We start from the raw sequence: 25226 nt of genomic DNA, 5'->3' as shown, positions 1-25226 counted from the left end.
GATATGGGGATAGGACCTGGGTGGGATTGAGGTTGGTGCACTCGATGGGCCGAATGGCCTCCTTCTGCACTGTAGGATTCTATGATGTATGATCTTGTATATCCCAGCGTAAAAGCCTTGTGTGGATTTAAAACAGACAAACATCTGAATTGTACAATGGAAACCCGAACCCTCGATATTGACAGTGTCCAAGTTCCTTATAAGGGAAACGGGGAATATTGTATTACCACCTAATTGAAAGAATAGGAATATGGCTGTGAGAGTTTTTCCCATTGCTAACACCATCCTTTGCTTTAAAGCCCAGATCCCATCATGCTGAGGCCACCTCAAGCTGCTCGACAGAGATAAACTGGAAGAAAACATTAATAATGTCACTGAAGAATCAAACAGTACTTTGGGCAATTACGATGATAAGTGTGAAACTAACATTACAATTTTACATAAAGTCTGGCAATGGATCAAGAAACAAATACAATTCACCAAACTATTGCCCAAATCATTCAACAAAGAGGGAAAACCAGGCAACTGATTGCAGCAACAAACGGAACCAACTGTTGAGATGAATTTTGGAATTGGGTGCGAAAGTACAAATACAACTATGGATAAGAATTACTTTGCATGTTGCAATTATAGTTGTAGTTTCGACGCTAAAGTAACAAATGCATACTTTGATCATTTGAATTCCGGAGAGATGAAGTGGAAAATAAGTTAGAAACAGAATTGTACATAAGAAAGCCCGAACTACTGATAGATATACTTCGAATGTAACATGACATGGATTTGAGTATCTGCTTAAACAGGGTGTGGACGGAGAAAGAACGGCTACAAAAATGACTTAACAAGAATAATGGCAACAGTGACTGTAAAAAGGGTATTCTCGCTGGGAGAGAAGCATGCTGGGATTTTTATTCAACATAGATTAAAACCAGGTGCCTGTCGGAAAGAGACTGTGGTCTGGGAGCTGTGTTCTGAAATTCCTGTATTGGCCCAGATAAGGGAAGTTGTTTCCATTAACAGAAACACTGCGTCTCTGATTTATATAGCTGCTATGTATGGGATATATAAAATGAACTAAGCGTAAAGGCGTCTTTCAAAAGTAATTTCAGTGGATGTTCGAGCCATGCGATCGGTTTCTGGTTACACAATTAGCTGGATGACAGATAATCTTCCGGAGGCGAGTGAAGAATTGTGGATAAAAAGCCATGTGAGTCCTTTGTTTGGCAGCAATAACTCAAAGAGACCGACCATCGCAAGTAGACTTGTACCCTGAAGGATGCTTCAGAGAAGGGGAAAATAGATTCTACATCGAGGATATTTAATGCTCTCCTCAACTGGGTAGTATCTATTTTCAGTTAAATAGTTAAAGTTGATGTTCAGTTAAAGTGCAGTTTAAGAGTTAAAGTTCAATTGAAAGTTGATGTTCAGTTAGTTCAAGTAGAGTGAAGATTTAATGAGTTGCAACTGTTTATGTTTGAATTGGTACGAGAAGTGTAAAATGAAGCAATAATTGAATTGCTGTCCTTGTTTGTCTCATTAAATGAAATGCTTGGAATGTGTTTCTATTAAAGCTGCATGACAAGAGTGAGGTTTGATGAGGCTCAATTGTGCTCCAATTCGCTAATGCTCAAAGGGGGACTAACAGCGAAATGTCTGCAGAGCATGATGGGAAAAAGGTCAACTTTGCACAAACAGGAGAAATGCTGCAGTTAAGGAACACAAGCAATAAACAGAGGCCGTCAGAATCTATAATTGGGTAATAGCGGCAAGACAAGAGCATTTTACGGGACAAGTGGATCCTTATTACCTTAATGAGAGAGAGTGTGCGAGCGAGAGTGAGTGAGCAGAATGTGTGGGTGTGAATTAGAAGTGGTGAGAAACATAGTATGAAATACGGTGTGAGAGAATGAACATGAGAAAGTAAGTTTGAGAGAGAGAGATAATCTGTGAGAGAGGTGATGAAGGTGTGAGGGAAAGTGTGAAAGAGTGAGTGAGAGAGTTTGAAAGTGTGTGAATGTGTGAGAGATGGAGGATGTGATCGAGAGAGTGAGTGAATGAGTTATGGAGTGAGAGAGTGTGAGAGAAAGTGATGGAGATTGTGAAGGAATCAACAGAAGAATGTATGCGTGCAGGAGGGAGGGCCCGCACGCCAGAGGGAGGGCCCGCGCGCCAGAGGGAGGGCCCGCGCGCCAGAGGGGAAGTGCGCGCGTGCCGGAGGGAGGTACGTGCGTGCCAGGGAGAACGTGTGCGCCAGTGGGGGGGGGGGGTGTGCGCCAGTGGGGGGGGGGTGTGCGCCAGTGGGGGGGGGGGGTGTGCGCCAGTGGGGGGGGGGGGTGCGCCAGTGGGGGGGGGGTGTGCGCCAGTGGGGGGGGGGTGTGCGCCAGTGGGGGGGGGGGTGTGCGCCAGTGGGGGTGCGTGCGCCAGTGGGGGTGCGTGCGCCAGTGGGGGTGCGTGCGCCAGTGGGGGTGGGTGCGCCAGTGGGGGTGCGTGCGCCAGTGGGGGTGCGTGCGCCAGTGGGGGTGCGTGCGCCAGTGGGGGTGCGTGCGCCAGTGGGGGTGCGTGCGCCAGTGGGGGTGCGTGCGCCAGTGGGGGTGCGTGCGCCAGTGGGGGTGCGTGCGCCAGTGGGGGTGCGTGCGCCAGTGGGGGTGGGTGCGCCAGTGGGGGTGGGTGCGCCAGTGGGGGTGGGTGCGCCAGTGGGGGTGGGTGCGCCAGTGGGGGTGGGTGCGCCAGTGGGGGTGGGTGCGCCAGTGGGGGTGGGTGCGCCAGTGGGGGTGGGTGCGCCAGTGGGGGTGGGTGCGCCAGTGGGGGTGGGTGCGCCAGTGGGGGTGGGTGCGCCAGTGGGGGTGGGTGCGCCAGTGGGGGTGGGTGCGCCAGTGGGGGTGGGTGCGCCAGTGGGGGTGGGTGCGCCAGTGGGGGTGGGTGCGCCAGTGGGGGTGGGTGCGCCAGTGGGGGTGGGTGCGCCAGTGGGGGTGCGTGCGCCAGTGGGGGTGCGTGCGCCAGTGGGGGTGCGTGCGCCAGTGGGGGTGCGTGCGCCAGTGGGGGTGCGTGCGCCAGTGGGGGTGCGTGCGCCAGTGGGGGTGCGTGCGCCAGTGGGGGTGCGTGCGCCAGTGGGGGTGCGTGCGCCAGTGGGGGTGCGTGCGCCAGTGGGGATGTGTGTGATAGAGAGGATGTGTGTGATAGAGTGGGTGTGTGTGATAGAGAGGGTGTGTGTGATAGAGAGGGTGTTTGCAGGCGACGATTTGTGCGACAAAGTCGATGTGAGATATAATGAAAGACATGAAGCATTTTTTTTGGGAGTGGAGTTTGGAAACTCAAATGACAAGCATCTGAGCGGATTCGGAGGAGAAATAGCAAACGGTATCGTGTGTGCTGATGAGACCATCATAGCTTCCTGCAATTGTACATTGTCATTCGTGTTATTCTTAGAACGTGTGTATATTGGGTGGCCTAAAGGAGGGGTAAAGGTGTATTTTATTGTAATCCATTTTTCATTGTTTCATAAATGTTCCTTTCTTGTTGCTAAAACTAAGTAGTGGTTCTGTGACTCTGTTAGTCCACGTTTATTTTTTTTTCTTGTTAAAAGTTGCAATCCTTTGAGCCAGAGTTTAATTCTGGGATCATCCCATCCCGTTATAACATCGACTGGAATTGTTACAGAAGTGGGGACCTGCCTGGAATTTCAAAACGTTGAGAAAGGGTAGTTGGATTCTTAGTAAAAATTCAGTGGAAATTTTCACACGTGGAAGGCCAGTTACTGGATGCTGAACGGTGAAATTATTTTGGTGTTTATTGTACCACAGTTGGAATGCAAAATCCTGTTTATAAATTGCTCAGACGTTCCTGAAAATGGAAGGTGTAACACTGATGGGTTTACAGAAAGTAACTAAGACTTAGTTAACTGAATTGGCAGATAATTTGGAATGAGAGTGACTTGTCGGGGAAAGGAAAGGTGAAATTATTGAAAGTCCAGCGAAACATTTAAAATTGCAAGGGTTGTCTGACAGCCAAGTTCTTCAAAAAGTGGGGAAATTGGACACAAGACGGAGCTGGAGAAATGAATCGCTGCCGACTGCGTATTTCTCTGTTCAAGCCGAACAAAGATCCATCACCATCCAGTTATTAAATAACCTCCAAACAATTACCACTTATAGATTTAGACACAAGAGCCAAACTATGAGACAGAAGAGAGAAGAATGCAAAGTGTTTAAGGAAGATTGAAACAAAGTGAGAATTCGCCACCCCTCTCCACATGGCACCATCAGGGCTGCCTGAGCACCACATGCGGTATTGAGAAGTCTGCGCTGAACCCCATGCTGATTGATCTGAGAAAAGTCAGGTATGGAAAGGTCTGGTCTGAGCACTTTCCTGAACTGAGAACATTCAGAAATTCCGTAAATGAGGTCCTTGAGAAAAACATTAATTCAATCTCAGAACTGGAACAAACTGTCAGCGGGTTTTCAAAGCAGTTACTGGAGTCTGAGAACAGAATTAGAAAGTTTGAGGATAACAACATAAGCAACGACAAGCTACTCTTTCATTTACTCTATCGAAATAGGCAGTTAGAGGAAAGATGTGAGTACCTCGAAAAATTCAGGAGACAGAATCCCCTGTGAATTTATGGGGTGCCAGAAAACTCAGAAGGCGGGGACATTATCCATTTGGTAAAAGCTCTTTCAATGAGCTACAGAAACTGCCAGTCGATGTTCTACTACAACTAGAGCGGGTTCATAGATCGTTGCAGCAAAAGCCGTTGAATACTAATGCACCCTGAGATAACCGGTGGTAAAATCGCTCAGATTCCGGACACAAGAGTATATTCTCACCAAGGTTTGAGGTGAGAAAAATCTCCAATTGAAAGGAAGGCGATTCATGCTCGATAACGACGACTCACCACATCTGGAGTGGTAAACATGTGAATATACAGCTATTAAAAAGCAGTTTAGGGAGAAAAGCATAAGGTTTCAAAACATTAACCGGTGAGGCTGAGAGTCCACCTCAAGGATGCAAGCAAAACCTTTTCATCTGCATTGGAGGCTGCAGAGGGTTTGCAACATCTGGGCATCAGTGCGAGCCGATTGGAGGGTAAGCAGCTGGAGCGATCCTTGCACCAACCGCATCGCATGTTATTTGCTGATATTATTTTCCAAGTGGCTGAGATTTATTTTTTATATGCACTTTGCTTTATTCAGTGATGTTCAGAAAGTTTTAGCCAGTTCACATAACGGGTGGGGATATGAACACTTTGATGGGCGGGGTGGAGCAGTCTCAGCTGACCGTATCCATGGACACGGCTGCGCTTGTTTAGATGGGAGAGTTAACTCATGTGGCTTATCACCAATGGAGCTGTAGGCCTCAGAGTCGGAACATCTGCTCTGGAGAATTATAGTTATGAGACTCAAGTAGACATTTAATGGGTTGAATAGCGAGCCACTTTTGTTGGTTTAAGCACATTTGGTTTTCAGCACTTGGAAATGGATCAAATTTGCAGTTAAACTTTTTATGTATATAGTTTTTATCTCACAGTAATCCCAAGGGAACCATGTAAAAGCCATTGTATTGGCAGTACATTTTTCTTTCTTTTTCTCCTTCCCCCTCTCTCAATGCTTTCTTCTCTGATACCAGGCTACTTGCCCAGCTGATACTCCGGTCAGATCAATTAAATGCAGATTATTATGGATGTGTTCAAGGTAATTAGCTAGAATGTAAACCTGATATAAACCTCTTCAGGGAAAAATGCTCTCTCAGCTGAAACATCAAAGCTGCAAAATTGCATTTTTAAAGGAAACACATTTGTCAGATAAAGAACATAGTAGCTGGGCAGATCTTGGGAAAACCAGGTCTTCTTTTCCTCTCACCCATCAGGGGAATAAGGGGTTTAACAATCTTATTTAACAGACTGGTGAAGATTTGTGTCCACTCACAACATACGGACAATGAAGGCAAATTCGTATTGCATAACGGAGAAGGCACGGAACATTCATTCATGTGCCCCAAATGAGAATGATCCCCAATTAATGAAAATATTCTTCAACCTTATCTCAGCTAAAAGTACAGGATTGTCCTTATTGGGTGAGATTCGAATTGTGTTCTGTCCCAAATGGGAGACTGGCTCTCAGCATCATCAAACCCGTGCTCCAATATAAGCAAATCACTGAGCAATCGTGTTACTGAATCTGGGCTGCTGGACATATGGAAGCTTCTGCACCCGAGTAACAGAGACTTTATATTTTACTCCAAAACTCACTGCTGTCACTCTCGCATTGACTGTTTATTTACAATTGAGTCAGAGTCTCATAGAATCATTGACAGTGACATTCTCGCTATAACTCTCTCTGATCATAAGTCCATAGACTTGTGACCTGGGTCAAAAATCTACTGCAAAGAGATGGCGTTTGAATGCATCTTTCTTAAATGATGATGAGAAAATAATTACAACGTTGTCTATAACTTAATACTGTCCCTGACCCGATGAAACAGTGTAAAGGAACATTTAAGGGGCCGCATCATATCATTTACTTGTTCCAAAAGGAAGAAGAATAAATTAAAGTGATCAAATGCAAAAAGGTAATTCATAATTTAGAACAGCAACACAATAAGCAGCACTCATTAGCTTTGATGGTCACCCTCACAAAGGCACGCCGAGCTCTCGATACTTGGCTTTCAGAACAAGTTGAAGGGTGTTTATGAGTTGCAAAACAGAGACATTACGAGCATCTTAACAAGGCGAGCCTTGGTAGTGGGGAAGGAAGCCACCAGGTCCATCGAGTCTGTACCGACTCTCCAACAGAACATCCCACCCAAGCACTTTCCCGTAATTCCACATATTTACCCCCGCTAATCCCCCTAAATGGATTAGTTAACAGAGGATTTGAACTATTTAAAGAATAAACTTGAAAAAACAAACTTGGCAGCGGTTCAGTGAAGTTCAGGCATTCGAAGTATTTGTGGACTATGGTGGAAAATACACAGAACAAGAAAATGAGGTTCTGGTCATTTAGAGTTGCTTCAGTGAAAAAATATAAAGGACAACAGACGAAAGATGATTGGGAAAAACAGGAATGCAATGTGAAGGTTGTGATGCGATCAGCCATGGACTTGTTCATAAGAACATAAGAAATAGGAGCAGGAGTAGGCCATCTAGCCCCTCGAGCCTGCCCCGCCATTCAATAAGATCATGGCTGATCTGAAGTGGATCAGTTCCACTTACCCACCTGCTCCCCATAACCCCTAATTCCCTTACCGATCAGGAATCCATCTATCCGTGATTTAAACATATTTAACGAGGTAGCCTCCACCACTTCAGTGGGCAGAGAATTCCAGAGATTCACCACCCTCTGAGAGAAGAAGTTCCTCCTTAACTCTGTCCTAAACTGACTCCCCTTTATTTTGAGGCTGTGCCCTCTCGTTCTAGTTTCCTTTCTAAGTGGAAAGAATCTCTCCATCTCTACCCTATCCAGCCCCTTCATTATCTTACAGGTCTCTATAAGATCCCCCCTCAGCCTTCTAAATTCCAACGAATACAAACCCAATCTGCTCAGTCTCTCCTCACAATCAACACCCCTCATCTCTGGTATCAACCTGGTGAACCTTCTCTGCACTCCCTCCAAGGCCAATATATCCTTCCGCAAATAAGGGGCCAATACTGCACACAGTATTCCAGCTGCGGCCGCACCAATGCCCTGTACAGAACCAGCAAGACATCTCTGCTTTTATATTCCATTACCCTTGCGATATAGGCCAACATCCCATTTGCCTTCTTGATCAATGGTGGAGCAGTTTAGAGGAACCGAGGGGTCAACATTTGCTCCTAATGTGTATGGTCGTATGAATTGCAAACTTGAACCTGTGCAGAACAGATGAGGATGGACGACAAATTCAAACAATATTTAACCCTGATTCCGAGACTTCGATTTTCTGATTCCCAAATTCTGACAACTAATTATTCAGACTCTTAGAAGTGAAATAATTAGTTTGCAATCTTCACTGTCATCACTTACCTTTTAGGTTACTGGGTACTTCCGATAAACCTTGTGGGATGTTCATGTAAACAAATGCATCAGGACCTGATTAAAGGAATTACAATCATGAAATCAGCTATGTGCAATATCAGAACAATCTGCAATGGTTAATTCACTGCGCGATTTTACTGTACCAAGTGTCGGTAATTCTTTCAGTATTTTCTCCAACTTTGGTAACCCACGGTGCATTTCCACAAAGGATTCCCACATCACCCTGAGAGCCCGAGGGCCTTTCTCTATCACCAGATTTAGGAGAAGTTTGGAACAGTCCGCGAGGTTCCCACTGTCTGCGATTTCCTTTACTTTCTGTAAAGAATAATAAGGAGCGTATTGGAAAACAGAGTGAAAGGTAAGCACTGGGAATGAGAAGGAAAGGATCTGTTCAGGGATTTCCCAGGTGTTTTGAGGACAGGAGGCAGTCCCTGGACTGGGTCCTGATCCCTTCTTAACACTGAATAAAGATCACATTTTGATTCCGTCCTTAATTTAAACGACATATGAATAAACCAAATTTTTAATTTTAAATAATTTTCAAAGAGAGTGAGAAATCCCAGAGAACCAGCAATAATTTCAATGGGATTAATTTCATCTGAACTTCCGTGCCCAACATGACATCAGATTACTGTTAGACTATAGGATCCACTTTTTTATGATGTTGTGGCAGTGTATCATGTAAATGGTAAACACCGCTGCCACGTGTGTCGATAGTGGAGGGTGTGAATGCTGATGTTGGTGAGATGGGGTGTCAATCAGGTGGCTGTTTTGTCCGGGATGCTGTCGAGCGTCTTGAAAGTTGTTGGAACTGCGCACATCCAGGCAAGTGGAGACGATTCCATCACACTCTGACTGTGCCTTTTAGACGATGAAGAGGTCTTGGGGAGTGAGGAAGTGAGTCACACTCCACAGAATCTGACCTGCTCCCGTCACCAGTATTTTGTGCCTGGTACAATTCAGTTTCAGGTCAGCTGCACCCCCCCAGCATCGTGATAGTGGGGGATTCAATGATTGTAATGAAATTCAATCGCCAAGGAGGGAGGGGTGGAATCTCTTTTGATGGCATTTGTAATTGCCTGGCATTTTTGTAGCGCGAACGTTACTTGGCATATCGCAGCCCAGGCCTGACTGGTGTCCAGGTTTTCTTGCATATGTGCTCTAATTGCTTCAGCATCTGTGGAGTTGCAAATTGTGCTGAAAACAGTGCAATCGTCAGCAAACACCCCACATCTGAGATTAAGTTAGAAGTACGATCACTGATACGTCTTTCTCCTGCCAGAATATTGCCATGGCCCAAAGCATTTACAGTTTACATTTACTTTGGTTATTTCATATCATCATTTGGAGTGAACTGAATTAGCTAAGGACTGACATCTGTGATGACAGGGACCTCAATGGACAGTCACAATAGATCATCTACTGGCTCCTAAAACAGAAAAGGCTCGAAAATCTCAGCAGGTCCGACAGCATCTGTGGGGAGAGAATAGAGACAAAGTTTCGTGCCCAGATAATCCTTCGTCAGAGCTCTGATGAAGGGTCATCCAGACTCGAAACGTTGGCTCTATTCTCTCCTCACAGGTGCTGTCAGACCTGCTGAGATTTTCCGGGGTTTTCTCTTTTTGTTTCACATTGCAGCATCCGCACTATTTTGCATTAATTCTTTCTTTCACCTCCTGCGTTCTTCTGGCTAATAATATTTGCCAATGTTTCAGCTTTATCTTTTGTACTGGAATGTTCAGACATACTGAAACATATTTAATTTAGGACGTGGATATTTGGGGCGCCTAATACTCCAGATGGTTAGTTAATAATTCACACCAGCCATGGACGAATCCGGCAGGGATGCAGAGCTTTGGATCCGATTCATTAGTTTTCGGGTCACTTCCCTCATGCTTGTTCTGCTGTTTGCTATAAAAGCATTCCCGTGTTGAACCTTCACCAGTTTGACACCTGTTGTTGAGGTACCCCCGGGCGCTATCAATGGCATCCCTTCCTGCACTGTTCATTCACTCGGACTGATACACTGGCAATAGCAGAGCAGATGATATGCTGGGCCGTGAAGGTCGAATACAATTCTGCTGCTCCTACTGATTGATCACACTGTCTAATGGCTGCGCAGTTTTGACTCAACTGACCTGTACAAAACCTATCACATTTAACTCGTTGGTAAATCCACACAACACCTGAAGGTAAGTCAGGACTTTGCCTCCTAATGGAAAGTTTGTTGGTCACTCCGACAGCTTTGACCATGTGCATCTGGACCAGACAGCCTGATCAGGAGGAGGTCAAGTAAGTTAAACCTTTTGTTGATTCACTCACCGCCTGCCGCAGACCCAGTGCAGCGGCTATGCCCTTTAGGACGTTGCTCGCTCGTTCAGTGGTGGCGCTACTGAGCATGACTTGTTGATGGATATTTCAGTCCCCACCCAGAGTATATTTCCTGCCCTTGCCATCCTCAGTGCTTCCTCCAAACACTGTGTCACATGGAGGAGCACTTGTTCATCAGATAGTGGGCATTGTAGGCTGAAACCAGCAGGCAATTTCATTGCCACGCTTCCAACCGGATTATGAGACTTCAGGGAGTTCAGACTCAATGTTGAGGAAATCCAGGGCAATCCGCTCCCCACTGGATGTCTTGTGGGTCTTTCCTGTCAGCGGGACAGGTCATACCCAACAATGATGATGGTTGTATTTGGGACATTGTCTGCAAGTATGATGTTAAGAGGTTCATTGTTTCAGGGAACTGGTTGACTAGTCAGTGGGATAGCTTTCCGAATCTTAGCACTGGCCCCACATGATGAAATTTGTAGGGTCGACAGGGTTGGGAATGTAATTGTAATTTCCGGGTGAATCATTCGGTTTCAATACTTTTAGACTTTGCAGCCATTTAATAAAACTGAGTTGTCTGTTAGACTCTTCAAGACGTAATCACACTGTTTTAGAGCTGGGGTCACACGTAGTCCAGACAAGGACAGCAGATCTCAGTCTACAAACGACATTATTGATTGGGATGGGTTTTTACATCAATGGATAATGTTTTCATGGTCAGCATTACCGAAACGAGATTTCAATTCAAGATGTATTAGTTGATTTTCATTTCCAAAATCTTCCACACTGGTTATTTGAAAGCATGTGCCCACAGCATTAGCCCGGATCTATGCATTATTAGTCAACGCCGTTATCTACATTGAGGAAGGGGTGTGGTGGTAATTTGGCAACAAGTGCAGGTTAGAGGCTGCGAATTCTGCAAGGGTTACCTGTGCATATGTAGAAACATGGAAACCAGGAGTAGAAGAACATTTATCATCTGCCATTCATCGAGATCATAGCTGACCATCTATCTCAATGATGTGGAGATGCCGGCGTTGGACTGGGGTAAACACAGTAAAAAGTCTCACAACACCAGGTTAAAGTCCAACAGGTTTATTTGGTAGCAAATGGCTTTGGTAGCTAGTGGGTTTTGCGACCAAATAAACCTGTTGGACTTTAACCTGGTGTTGTGAGACTTCTTACTGCATCTATCTCAATGACATATTCTCGCCTTCTATCCGTATCTTTTAAAAATGCATTTCTTTCTTGAATATATTCAGTGACTTGGCCTCCAGAACCTTCAAGGGCAGATAATTCCACAGGTCCACTACCCTTTAAGTGAAAAACAATTCTCCTCCTCTCCTAAATAGTCTCCCGTATCCAGAGACTGGGCCCCCTGGTTCTAGATTCCCCAACCATGGAAAACTTACCCCGTGTATGTAGTCTGTCCAGTGCTGTTAGACTTTTATACATTTCAATCAGATCTCCTCTCATCCTTCTGAACTGTAGTGAAACTGACAAACTTGAACAAATCCCTCCTCTTCGGACAGTGCGGCCAACTCTTGTGTCAGCCTCCGCTATATTTTCTCGATGGCAAATATATCCTTTCAAACCTGCACGCAATACGACAGTTGTGGTCTTGCCAAGGCGCTGTACAGCTGCAGATGGACATGTCTAATTATGATCAGAAGTCCTTTTGCAATGAAGGCACCATTCCATTTGCCTTCCGAGTTGCTCGAGGCATCTGCCTGTGCACTTTCACTGATTGGTGTACAAGGACACCCAGATCCCTCTGGCTGTTTACACTTCCGATTATTTCACCACTTGAATAATACTCTGTTTTTCCACACCACAGTGTATAACCTTACATTTAGTGGCATTCTACTGCAACTCAATTATCTGCTCACCCACTCACCTTGTCCAAACCACTTTGACAACTCCTTGTATCCTCCATTCCCTTAATCCCACCCAGTATTGTTTCATCAGTAAATTTGAAACTATTACATTTGGTTCCCTCATCCTGATCATTTATATATTTTGAGAAAAGCTGGGTGTGAAGCCCTGATACCGGTGGTACCAAACAAGTCACTGCTGCCATTTATTCTCACTCTCTTTTTCTTGTGTATAAATCAATTTGGATCCACACTAACAAATTATCCCCTAACCCATGTGCTTTAATTTTGCCCTCTGACTTGTTATAAGGAATCATATCAAAAGCCTTCTGAAAGCACAAAAGCGATTCTTCTACTGGGTCTCTCTTAACTATTCTACTAATTACATCCCCAGAAAACTCCTGTCGATTTTTAAAGCATTATTTGCCTTTTATAAACCCATGCTGGGCTTTTTTCGATCCCGTTAATGTTTTCGAACTAGTTTTTAAAGTTTTTCTGGCAACTTCCCCACTACTGATGTCCGGCTAATTGGTGTGTAATGCTCTTTTTTCTCTTCCTACATTTTTAAATAGTGGGATTACATTTACAACCCTCAATTCTGTAGGAATTTTGGACAATGACCACCAGTGCATCCAATATTTTCAGAGCCACTTCCTTTAATACTCAGATGTCGAGTATCAGGTTCTGGTGATTTGCCACTCTTTAAACCCATTAATATTCCCATCACATTTTTCTTACAAATACAGATTTCGTTCAATTCCGCCTGTTCATTTGGTTCCCTAACATATTTGGAAGTTGTTTTTTCTTTTCTGTGCCCTCTTTTGTGATGACAGAATGAAAGTTTATGTTCAATTCATCTGCCATTTCTTTATTTTCCTTGGTTCTGATAAGAAGGGACCTCCATTGTCTTTATTTATTTTTTTCTCTTCGCATATTTACAGAGACTTTTACTGTTAGTTTCTACTTGTCTGCAATTGTAATCTCATAATCTACTTCCTGCGCTGGATCATTTTTCAATCTTCTTTTGCTGAATTCAAAACATTTCCCATCATCAGCCTTGCTGCCTTTCTATGCCAATTTTATATGGCTCCACGTTGGTTTTAATATTATCCCTAATTTATTGAATAAGCCACGTTTGAGCCACATTTCAGCAGTTTTTTTGCGCCAGACAGGATGTAAGCACTATTGTAATTCATGAAAACGTTGTTTAAAAATAAACCATTCCCTATCCACCTTCAACCACTTTAGCAAGGTTCCACCATCTATCTTTGATAATTCGCTTCACATACACTCTTAATTTCATTTGTTTAGATTCAGAGCCCTAGTTTCAGATTCAAATATTTAACTCTCGAACTTAATGAAACATTCTGTCATTTAATAGGTGCTCTTCTCCAAGGGAACTGCACAAGATTGTGAATTAATCCTTCATTACTCATTGCACAGTATCTGGTTTAGAATAGCCTGTTCGCTGGTTGGCTCCTCAATGCATTTGTCTAAAAAGAACACTCCAGGAACGCCTCCTCTACTATACCATTGCTAGTTTGGTTTGTCCAATCTCTGTGTAAATTAAATGAATACTTTGCGTCGGTATTCACAAAGGAGAGGGATGTGTTGACTGGGAGTGTCTCGGAGGGGAGTGTTGAACCGTTGGAGAAAATCTCCATTACAAAGGAGGAAGTGTTAGGTTTGTTAGAGAATTTAAACACTGACAAATCCCCAGGGCCTGATGGAATCTATCCAAGGCTGCTCAGGGAGACGAGAGATGAAATCGCTGGGCCTCTGACGCAAATCTTTGTCTCGTCACTGGACGCAGGTGAGGTCCCAGAGGATTGCTAATGTGGTCCCGTTATTCAAGAAGGGTAGGAAGGATAACCCGGGTAATTATAGGCCGGTGAGCTTGACGTCCGTGGTGGGGAAGTTGTTGGAGAAGATTCTTAGAGATAGGATGTATGCGCATTTAGAAAGGAATAAACTCATTAACGATAGTCAGCATGGTTTTGTGAGAGGGAGGTCATGCCTCACTAACCTGGTGGAGTTTTTTGAAGAAGTGACCAGAATGGTTGACGAGGGAAGGGCCGTGGATGTCTTCTATATGGACTTTAGTAAAGTGTTTGACAAAGTCCCTCATGGTAGGCTGGTTAAAAATGTTGGATCTCATGGGATAAAGGGGGAGGTGTCTAGATGGGTGGAGAACTGGCTTGGTCACAGAAGACAGAGGGTGGTAGTGGAAGGGTCTTTTTCCGGCTGGAGGCCTGTGACTAGTGGTGTTCCGCAGGGCTCTGTATTGGGACCTCTGCTGTTTGTGATTGATATAAATGATCTGGAAGAAGGTGTAACTGGGGTGATCAGTAAGTTTGCGGACGACACAAAATTGGAGGACTTGCAGATAGTGAGGAGCATTGTCAGAGGCTTCAGAAGGATATAGATAGGCTGGAAATTTGGGCAAAGAAATGGCAGATGGAGTTCAATCCTGATAAATGCGAAGTGATGCATTTTGGTAGAAATAATGTAGGGAGGAGCTATATGATAAATGGCAGAACCATAAAGGGTGTAGATACGCAGAGGGACCTGGGGGTGCAAGTCCACAGATCCATGAAAGTGACGTCACAGGTGGAGAAGTTGGTGAAGAAGGCATATGGCATGCTTGCCTTTATAGGACGGGGCATAGAGTATAAAAGTTGGGGTCTGATGTTGCAGATGTATAGAACGTTGGTTCGGCCGCATCTGGAATACTGCGTCCAGTTCTGGTCGCCACACTACCAGAAGGACGTGGAGGCTTTGGAGAGAGTACAGAGGAGGTTTACCAGGATGTTACCTGGTATGGAGGGGCTTAGTTATGAGGAGAGATTGGGTAAACTGGGGTTGTTCTCCCTGGAAAGACGAAGGATGAGGGGAGACTTAATAGAGTGTATAAAATTATGAAAGGCATAGATAGGGTGAACGGTGGGAAGCTTTTCCCCAGGTCGGTGGTGACGTTCACGAGGGATCATGGGTTCAAGGTGAAGGGGGGGGAGGTTTAACACGGATATCAGGCGGACATATTTTACACAGAGGGTGGTGGGGGCCTGGAATGCACTGCCAGGCAACGTGGTGGAGGCGGACACACTGGGAACGTTTAAGGCTTATCTAGACAGCCATATGAACGGAGTGGGAATGGAGGGATACAAAAGAATGGTCTAGTTTGGACCAGGGAGCGGCGCGGGCTTGGAGGGCCGAAGGGCCTGTTCCTGTGCTGTATTATTGTATTGTTCTTTGTTAAGTCTTCCATGATTTCAGTTGGACCCTTATTGCATGAATTCTGGATTTCGTGTTTAACACCTGACCTTCTACACCCCACATAGGCTGCAGCATTCCATGACGTCAGATCATCAACACCGTCAATTAGAAATGGATAAATAAATAAATCCTGGCCTGGATGGTGACACGCACTTCCAGGGAAGAATAAATTAAAGAAAGAGAAGCTCAACTTGTTGATGTTGGGGATTGAGGAGAAAGGGGTAAGAAACTTTTCCAGGTTGTTTGCAGTTTTAACATTTCAATATTAAGTTGTCATGCAGTCAAAACAAGGATATTACCAGAGTTGAGAAATTATTGTCAATGTGAAAATTTGTGAATGTTGGAATAATTCCACTCGGGCAGGGCAAAATACGGGATGTGTTCGTGCAAGTTTTCAAGATGCTGAAAGCAAGTAATGAAATCAATGTACAGCAACAATGGGGAGCAGTTGGGATTTTCGTTCCCAAAGTTTTCATTTGAGTCCCTTTCCCAGTTTTTGTTTGACACATTTCCATCATTCCAACTCTTTTGTGTTTTAAGCTGCTTTTCCCCACCTGCCTTTGTTGCCTCTCACTCGACTTTGTTCACTGCCACTAACACCATTTTCTTTTTTTTTCAGAATTATACCCAAACCGTTTCCTTTTCACAGATGCTGACAGATCCTCTGGCTATTTTCATCTCTGCAGATCGTTTTGAGATCACAATATTTGCTATGTGTCTCCTTTTCTTTCCTATTTTCCAGTTTCCTTCCTGTCAAATTCTACAAAGATCTTGTTGCATTCATTATCATTAGTAGCGTGGGAATAAAATTATGTGGTATTGTGTATTGAACAACAAAATACTGATTTGAATCAGTGAGATAATCCTTCCTCCTCCTGCAATCAGATCTTTTTGTTTGGGACGCAGAAGTTAGGTTTACACTCGACCACAGCAGTGAGGAGGATTACATTTTTGGAAGTGCTGTCTTTCAGATGAGACGTTTACACAAGATACAATCTGCCCATTGCAGTGGATGAAACATGTCGCACAGCACCATTTCAGAAAACAGTCAGAGAGTTATGCCCCAATCAACATCGTAAGAAGACGCATTATATGTTCAGTATCACATTGTTAGCTATGGGAATTTGATGTATGAAAATTGCCTGACATGTTTCCTATAATACGACGACTACAACTCAAAACTACTTCATTGAATACAAGGAGTTTGGAGATGCTTGGTAGACGTGAAAAACAATTTTTAAACACAAAATATTTTTTATATGCTTGTGTAATTGAAGATGCCTCAGTACAAAATAATTATTGAAGGAAGCAGTTGGATGAAGGGGCTAGATGAGTAGTTATTGGGTACACCAGACCTCTCTTTCACCCATTGTCCTTCAAGGTGGTAGAGGCGTAGGCTTTGGACATTCTGTTAAGGGAGTGTTAGTGATTTGCTGCAGTGCATCTTTTACGAGGTGCACATGCTGACATTGTGACGTGGGAGGAAATATTTTTAAGAACAAATTCCATGCAAATCAAGTGGGTAGCTTCATTCTCGATGGTGTCGAGCTGCTTAGATAATGTTGGACACAATAATCCATGATTGTGGAGTGTATTCCGTCACGTTGCCCATTTTTGTCTTGTGGATTATTCACAGACTTTGGGAATTCAGGAAGAGAGCCTTGCAGCAAATTCCCAGCCTCTGACTCTTCTAGTTAAGGTTGTGTTCAATTGTAACCCTCATGGTTGTTGAAGTGGGTTTCCGCAATGGTAATGTGACTTAGTGTCAAACAGGGATGGAGTTGTGTGGCAGGAATATCACTGACCATTTACTAGACTGGATATTGTTCAGTTCCTGATATCTGAGGAGTTACAGATTAAGTTGTACATTTTAACATCAACACTAAAACACCTCCACTTCTGACCAATTGATAGCAGATAGGTCATGAAACAGCTGGATATATTTTCAGAGAACACAGGACGTTGAGGAACTCAAGTATGAGGGCCATGGGTCTGCTAGGATTGACCTCGAACAATCGCAACTATCATTGTGCTAGGTATGACTGCAGCCATTGCAGAGATTTAGCGCAGTTCCCATTCATTTCTATCGCCTGAGCATTCCATGACAGAGTTCAATCAAATAATGTTGTGATGTGAGAGGCAGACACTCGTGTTGGTCCATGAATGGACCAAGGGTTTAATGAGATCAGAAGGCAAGTGATACTGGCAGTACCTAAAAGGAACTTCAATTATCATGTTATTAAACGCTTAAAGTGTATTTATTCATGTTACAAAGAGGCTTGCATTAAGAATGCAATGTAGTGACAAAGATCAAACAAAGAACAATACAGCACAGGAACAGGCCCTTCGGCCCTCCAAGCCCGCGCCGCTCCCCGGTCCAGGATTGAATCCTGAATCCAGGATCCCCGCCCAATTTTCCAGCCTATCTACATACCAATATCCTATCCACCGAGCTGTCCCTCACAGCTACGATGCTTTGTTCATTACAACCTATTAACTATCCCCCACCCCCCCATTCCAGACCATGTGATCTCCAGGGAGAGGCGAAAACCCAGAGTGAAAAACCCCAGGGCCAATATGGGGAAAAAAAATCTGGGAAATTCCTCTCCGACCCCCTGAGGCGATCGAAACGAGTCCAGGAGATCACACTGGCCCTGATCGGAAAATGCTTCCCAACCCTAGTCATTTCCACTTCCACGAACACCATATGAATTCCCTGCCCCCGAGACAGGTTCCCAACTATCCGCAGTCTCGCTCTGTACTGGCACCAGCAAGATGATCATAGAATGAAGCCTTGAAACGAGAAACAAGGAACAATTAGCCCGCGCCGCTCCCTGGTCCAAACTAGATCACTCTTTTGTATCCCTCCATTCCCACTCCGTTCATATAGCTGTCTAGATAAGTCTTAAACGTTCCCAGTGTGTCCGCCTCCACCACCTTGCCCGGCAACACATTCCAGGCCCCCACGACCCTCTGTGTGAAATATGTCCTTCTGATATCTGTGTTAAACCTCCCCCCCTTCACTTTGAACCTATGACCCCTCGTGAACGTCACCACCGACCCGGGGAAAAGCTTCCCACCGTTCACCCTATCTATGCCTTTCATAATTTTATACACCTCTATTAAGTCTCCCCTCATCCTCCGTCTTTCCAAGGAGAACAACCCCAGTTTCCCCAATCTCTCCTCATAACCAAGCCCCTCCATACCAGGCAACATCCTGGTAAACCTCCTCTGTACTCTCTCCAAAGCCTCCACGTCCTTCTGGTAGTGTGGCGACCAGAACTGGACGCAGTATTCCAAATGCGGCCGAACCAACGTTCTATACATCTGCAACATCAGACCCCAACTCTTACACTCTATGCCCCGTCCTATAAAGGCAAGCATGCCATATGCCTTCTTCACCACCTTCTCCACCTGTGACGTCACCTTCAAAGATCTGTGGACTTGCACACCCAGGTCCCTCTGCGTCTCTACACCCTTTATGGTTCTTCCATTTATCGTGTAGCTCCTCCCTACATTATTCCCACCAAAATGCATCACTTCGCATTTATCAGGATTGAACTCCATCTGCCATTTCCTTGCCCAAATTTCCAGCCTATCTATATCCTTCTGTAGCCTCTGACAATGTTCCTCACTATCTGCAAGTCCTGCCAGTTTTGTGTCGTCCGCAAACTTACTGATCACCCCAGTTACTCCTTCTTCCAGATCATTTATATAAATCACAAACAGCAGAGGTCCCAATACAGAGCCCTGCGGTACACCACTAGTCACAGGCCTCCAGCCGGAAAAAGACCCTTCCACTACCAACCTCTGTCTTCTATGACCAAGCCAGTTCTCCACCCATCTAGCCACCTCCGTGACCGTGGAAATCCCGTCGTTGTCACGCTCCAGCGCCTGTTCAGGTACATTGAGGGAGAATTTCGCATGGTCAATGCACCTAACCATCACATCTTTCAGACTGTCGGAGGAAAGCTGAACACCCAACGGAAATGCACACAAAAACTCGGCAGCACGGTTCCAAAGTAGTTAGCAGTGCTGCCTCATAGCGCCAGGGACCTGGGTTCAAATCCCGGCTTGGGTCACTGTGTGGAATCTGCACAGTCTCCCCGTGTCTGCGTGGGTTTCTTCCGGCTGCTCTGGTTAGGTGCATTGGCCATGCTAAATTCACCCTCAAGTGTTCCCGAAAAGGCGCTGGAGTATGGCAACTAGGGGATATTCACAGTCACATCTTTGCAGTGTTAATACAAGCTTACTTTTCACAATAATGAATAAACTTTAAAACGTGGAACATGCAGACACCACGGAGACAATGACTCAAACCAGGAATCGAACCCGGGTTCCCAGCGCTATGAGGCAGTAATGCTAACCACTGTGCCACTTTGCCGTCCCAAACTGCAAAGTATCTACAACTTTAAGTCACTGGCAATGACTCATTTTATCTCTGCCACTTAGTGGAAGGAGGCTTGTGGGGTGCAAATTTTCCATATGGATTTGTCCTGTTTTGGGCAAATGGGATAGACATTTTTTACACGTTGTTGGGTAGATGCCAGCATTGTAGCTGCACTGGAACAGTTGTCTTTTTAGGAGAGCAGCAAGAGAGACCATAGCTTCTTATTGTTCAGCAAATTATTCTTCCTCTAATTTCATCAGGTCTGCGAAGTGAAAATGGGCAAAATCACTAAACCCACTATATCCTGGACTTACATGACTTTCTTTCACACCAATATGATCGCATGTTGCAAACATCAGACAGAGTCTCGCCACTCCTTCAATCGCCTGTTCTAGTCTGTCCCGGTAGAATTTGGTCAACAGCAACAGTTGGTCATCTTCACAGTTTGTCAAGAACTCAGTGATTTTAGAGTTTGGATCTGTGAACAGAAATTGGAAAAAAATGAAACACAATGAGTTCCTATCTAGACTGTTTTAATTTCCCGTAAACTTAAAACAACCCACTTAAATGTCATGTGAGCCATGTTATCAACTATCTTTCAGAAAACATTCATGATATTTATCTCATTTGTGAATAAAACCCATGTATCCAGCTGACCTCCAAATCACTTCATACCCCTGGTTAGTAAGAAGCAATTCACATCAACTTTCCAATATCAATTACCTTTTTTGCAGGAAATGTTTTTGCGTTTCGAAGCATTTTTCAATTTCATTCCTGAAAGGTTTTGCCTTTATTTTAACTGCAATCGCCACAGCCGGGATTAGTCTATTCAGGAGCTTGTCTCATAAGAACATAAGAAATAGGAGCAGGAGTAGGCCATCTAGCCCCTCAAGCCTGCCCCGCCATTCAATAAGATCATGGCTGATCTGACGTGGATCAGTACCACTTACCTGCCTGATCCCCATAACCCTTAATTCCCTCACCGATCAGGAATCCATCCATCCGCGCTTTAAACATATTCAGCGAGGTAGCCTCCACCACCTCAGTGGGCAGAGAATTCCAGAGATTCACCACCCTCTGGGAGAAGAAGTTCCTCCTCAACTCTGTCTTAAACCGACCCCCCTTTATTTTGAGGCTGTGTCCTCTAGTTTTAACTTCCTTACTAAGTGGAAAGAATCTCTCCGCCTCCACCCTATCCAGCCCCCGCATTATCTTATAAGTCTCCATAAGATCCCCCCTCATCCTTCTAAACTCCAACGAGTACAAACCCAATCTCCTCAGCCTCTCCTCATAATCCAAACCCCTCATCTCCGGTATCAACCTGGTGAACCTTCTCTGCACTCCCTCCAATGCCAATACATCCTTCCTCATATGAGGGGACCAATACTGCACACAGTATTCCAGCTGCGGCCTCACCAATGCCCTGTACAGGTGCATCAAGACATCCCTGCTTTTATATTCCATCCCCCTCGCAATATAGGCCAACATCCCATTTGCCTTCTTGATCACCTGTTGTACCTGCAGACTGGGCTTTTGCGTCTCATGCACAAGGACCCCCAGGTCCCTTTGCACGGTAGCATGTTTTAATTTGTTTCCATTGAGATAGTAATCCCATTTGTTATTATTTCCTCCAAAGTGTATAACCTCGCACTTCTCAACGTTATACTCCATTTGCCATATCCTCGCCCACTCACTCAGCCTGTCCAAATCTCTCTGCAGATCTTCTCCGTCCTCCACACGATTCACTTTTCCACTTATCTTTGTGTCGTCTGCAAACTTTGTTACCCTACACTCCGTCCCCTCCTCCAGATCATCTATATAAATGGTAAACAGTTGCGGCCCGAGTACCGATCCCTGCGGCACGCCACTAGTTACCTTCCTCCAACCGGAAAAACACCCATTTATTCCGACTCTCTGCTTCCTGTCGGATAGCCAGTCCCCAATCCACTTTAACACACTACCCCCAACTCCGTGTGCCCTAACTTCTATCCCTACATGCTCTTGTCCTCTGGACATAAAATCCAACATTAAATTGTTTGTTTTACTTTATGCTCCCTTTTCACGATATTTTAACAATCTATATTCAGGAATTCCCAAGGTTCTGTAGAGCTTCCAAGTTTCTAGGTTTTCCACATTTGGAAAGGGCCCTGTTCTATCCCTTATTGAAAGTGAAGGACCTGATATTTGCCTGCATTTTAATCTATTTGCCACAAACGTGCCAATTCACTTAATTTACTGATATTTCATTGCATAAGGCGGGTAACTACAGGTCGGTTAGCTTAACGTCCGTAGTTGGGAAGATGCTCGAGTCCATTATTAAAGAGGAAATAACAGAGCACCTGAATAAGAATGGTTCGATCAAGCAGACGCAGCATGGATTCATGAAGGGAAAGTCGTGTTTGACGAATCTACTGGACTTTTATGAAGATGTCACTAGTGCGGTTGACAGAGGGGAACCGGTGGATGTGGTGTTTTTAGATTTCCAGAAGGCGTTCGATAAGGTGCCTCACAAAAGGTTGCTGCAGAAGATTGGGGTACACGGAGTTAGGGGTAAGGTGTTGGCGTGGATTGGTGATTGGCTATCTAACAGGAAGCAGAGAGATGGGATAAATGGGTGCTTTTCTGGTTGGCAGTTGGTGACCAGTGGCGTGCCGCAGGGATCGGTGCTGGGGCCTCAATTGTTTACCATTTACATAGATGATCTGGAGGAGGGGACTGAATCTAGGGTATTCAAGTTTGCTGATGACACGAAGGTGAGTGGGAAAGCGAATTGCGTGGAGGACGCGGAAAGTCTGCAGAGAGACTTGGATAGGCTGAGCGAGTGGGCGAGGATCTGGCAGATGGAATATAATGTTAGCAAATGTGAGGTTATCCACTTTGGAAGAAATAATAGTAAATTGGAATATTATTTAAATGGAGAAAAATTACATCGTGCGACTGTGCAGAGGGACCTGGGGGTCCTTGTGCATGAATCGCAAAAACTCAGTCTGCAGGTGCAGCAGGTGATCAAGAAGGCGAATGGAATGTTGGCCTTTATCGCGAGAGGGATGGAGTATAAAAGCAGGGAGGTCTTGCTGCAACTGTACAAGGCACTGGTGAGGCCGCAACTGGAGTACTGTGTGCAGTTTTGGTCCCCTTATTTGCGAAAGGATATATTGGCCTTGGAGGGAGTGCAGAGAAGGTTCACCAGGTTGATACCGGAGATGAGGGGTGTAGCTTATGAGGAGAGATTAAACAGATTGGGTCTGTACTCGTTGGAGTTTAGAAGGATGAGGGGTGATCTTATAGAGACATATAAGACAATGAAGGGGCTGGATAGGGTAGAGGTGGAGAGATTCTTTCCACTTAGAAGGGAAACCAGAACTAGAGGGCACAGCCTCAAAATAAGGGGGGGCCGGTTCAGAACAGAGTTGTGGGGGAACTTCTTCTCTCAGAGGGTAGTGAATCTCTGGAATTCTCTGCCCATTGAAGTGGTGGAGGCTTTCTCGTTGAATATGTTTAAATCACGGGTAGATAGTTTTCTGATCGATAAGGGAATTAGGGGATATGGGGAGCAGGCGGGTAAGTGGAACTGATTCGCTTCAGATCAGCCATGATCTTGTTGAATGGCGGGGCAGGCTCGAAGGGCCAGATGGCCTACTCCTGCTCCTATTTCTTATGTTCTTATATTGCCAGCTATATTGACGACAATGTTTCAATAACTTTGTGTCATAATCAGTTTTATATATCCATTTTTTTATTCCAACATCTAGGCTGTCAATAAATTTGGTTAATAATTGTAAGTCTAACACAGATGCTTCTGGAACACAGCAAGTTGCATCCTGACAGTCAGCCTAAATGACCATTTACCTCATCTCTATCCCTTGCTTTTCCACCAATTTCACAATGAGGTCACAAATTTGCCTTCAATTGCATGACAGAAATCTTAAGAAACTCTGTCCAAATTCCTTCTGGATGTCCATGTAAACAATGCCTATCGACATGCACTAGACATTGCTTTCAGCACAACTTCATTATATCAGTTTTACTGGTTTATAATTTGCTGCCACTATATTCTTCTCTGTTCCTTGTGTGAACTGCAGGTTCATGAATGAGGTCTGGATTCATTAACAGGACGGTGAAAACTTGGGAGTATTTTCTGAACCTACCATTGTCCAAAGTCAATCTTTTTGAAGATATTGGATATACTCCGCTGTTGAAACCTTCAGCCATTTTTCGATTCTGGTGCTCTGAAATAGACAAATCCAGAGCAGGGTTAAATGGAAACTGTGAAGTGAAAATGCCTTGTTTGTATCTTTAAGCAGCAATGTGATTTCCAAAATTTATATGGGGACAATCTTTTAGTATTTACAATCTCACAAACACCATGTAGATATGGTAGATCTGACGGTGACCCCACAACCTTGGTACTGCCTCTTCAAAAAATCATCTTGATTTCATTTGCCCTTGAAAATCCCTGGCCCATGTCCAGCCTCCTTTTCTCCAAAACACATGACGATAACTTTACCTGATAAATGTAGACACACCTTTCTTGGTACTTGTTTGAATACATCTAACTAGGTTTCCACCTACACCACAATACTGAAACAGCTCGTATCAAAGTCAAACATTACATTCGAGCAGAAATAAAATGGTCAGTGAAGTATCTTCAGCCGACTCTACGTCTCTGAAGCCTTTGGCACAGTTTGTCACATGATCATCTCTTCACTGCCTTCCAGCTGTGTGGAAATTGTCCCTGTCTGTTTGTTTATCCAGTAAATCGCACAGCACATATCACTGGCATTGGTTTATCTTCCCAATCCCATTCTCTGGACTCCCACTGGGTGGGCTATCTATTTATCATAAATGTATTGCTTGCCAGCATATAAAAAATAGTGTTACACATGCAAGATGATCTTACAAACTGCCCTGAAACTTGTTTCTTGTATCCTAACTTGCACCACGTCTCATTAACCCTAGATCCTTGTACACCATCTGGATTGAGCTTCTCAAATATACCCACTGACTCAAACTTCCCAGCCAGATATTATAGCCCAGCCTTAGATGTTGGCAATATTTCCGCACTCCTGAAAGTTTGGCCAGTCCTTATTTGGATTCTTCTATACATGGGCCCCTTGCCTTCAGCTGCCAAGAGACTACGCTCTGGAGTACTCATCCCAAACATCTTCCAGCCTGTGGAACTCTTTCTTTAATTGAGATACTCATGAAGAGCTATGGATATGAACAAACTGGTTTAGCATTGGGAGATATGGTGGCAGAATGGTTAGCACTACTGTCTCACATCTCCAAGGACGTGCCTTCGATTCCCGGCTTGGTCACTGTCTGTCTGGAGTTTGCACATTCTCCCCG

The 25226-nt window shown here is 44.6% G+C and overlaps 2 protein-coding genes across 2 annotated transcripts in view; one reads left to right on the top strand and one right to left on the bottom strand.

Annotated features, from left to right (window-relative positions):
• LOC144484371 (NACHT, LRR and PYD domains-containing protein 3-like) overlaps window positions 1-25226 on the bottom strand; it is a 70652-nt gene that overhangs the window by 33424 nt on the left and 12002 nt on the right. Inside the window, exons 3-6 of the mRNA XM_078202893.1 lie at window positions 24026-24106; window positions 20192-20355; window positions 8150-8321; window positions 7995-8060 (exon numbers count right to left, since the gene is read on the bottom strand). Of these exons, the coding sequence (XP_078059019.1) occupies window positions 7995-8060; window positions 8150-8321; window positions 20192-20355; window positions 24026-24106 (483 nt within the window). The remainder of the gene's footprint in view (window positions 1-7994; window positions 8061-8149; window positions 8322-20191; window positions 20356-24025; window positions 24107-25226) is intronic.
• LOC144484367 (uncharacterized) lies at window positions 1647-4610 on the top strand. The gene is made up of 3 exons (XM_078202888.1): window positions 1647-1753; window positions 2440-3148; window positions 4260-4610. Exons 1-3 carry the CDS (start codon window positions 1647-1649, stop codon window positions 4608-4610), a joined length of 1167 nt encoding a protein of 388 aa, XP_078059014.1.

This window comes from Mustelus asterias, unplaced genomic scaffold (genome assembly GCF_964213995.1).
Source record: "Mustelus asterias unplaced genomic scaffold, sMusAst1.hap1.1 HAP1_SCAFFOLD_102, whole genome shotgun sequence".
NCBI classification, from domain to species: Eukaryota; Metazoa; Chordata; class Chondrichthyes; order Carcharhiniformes; family Triakidae; genus Mustelus; species Mustelus asterias.
This window is presented reverse-complemented; position numbering and strand designations above follow the sequence as displayed.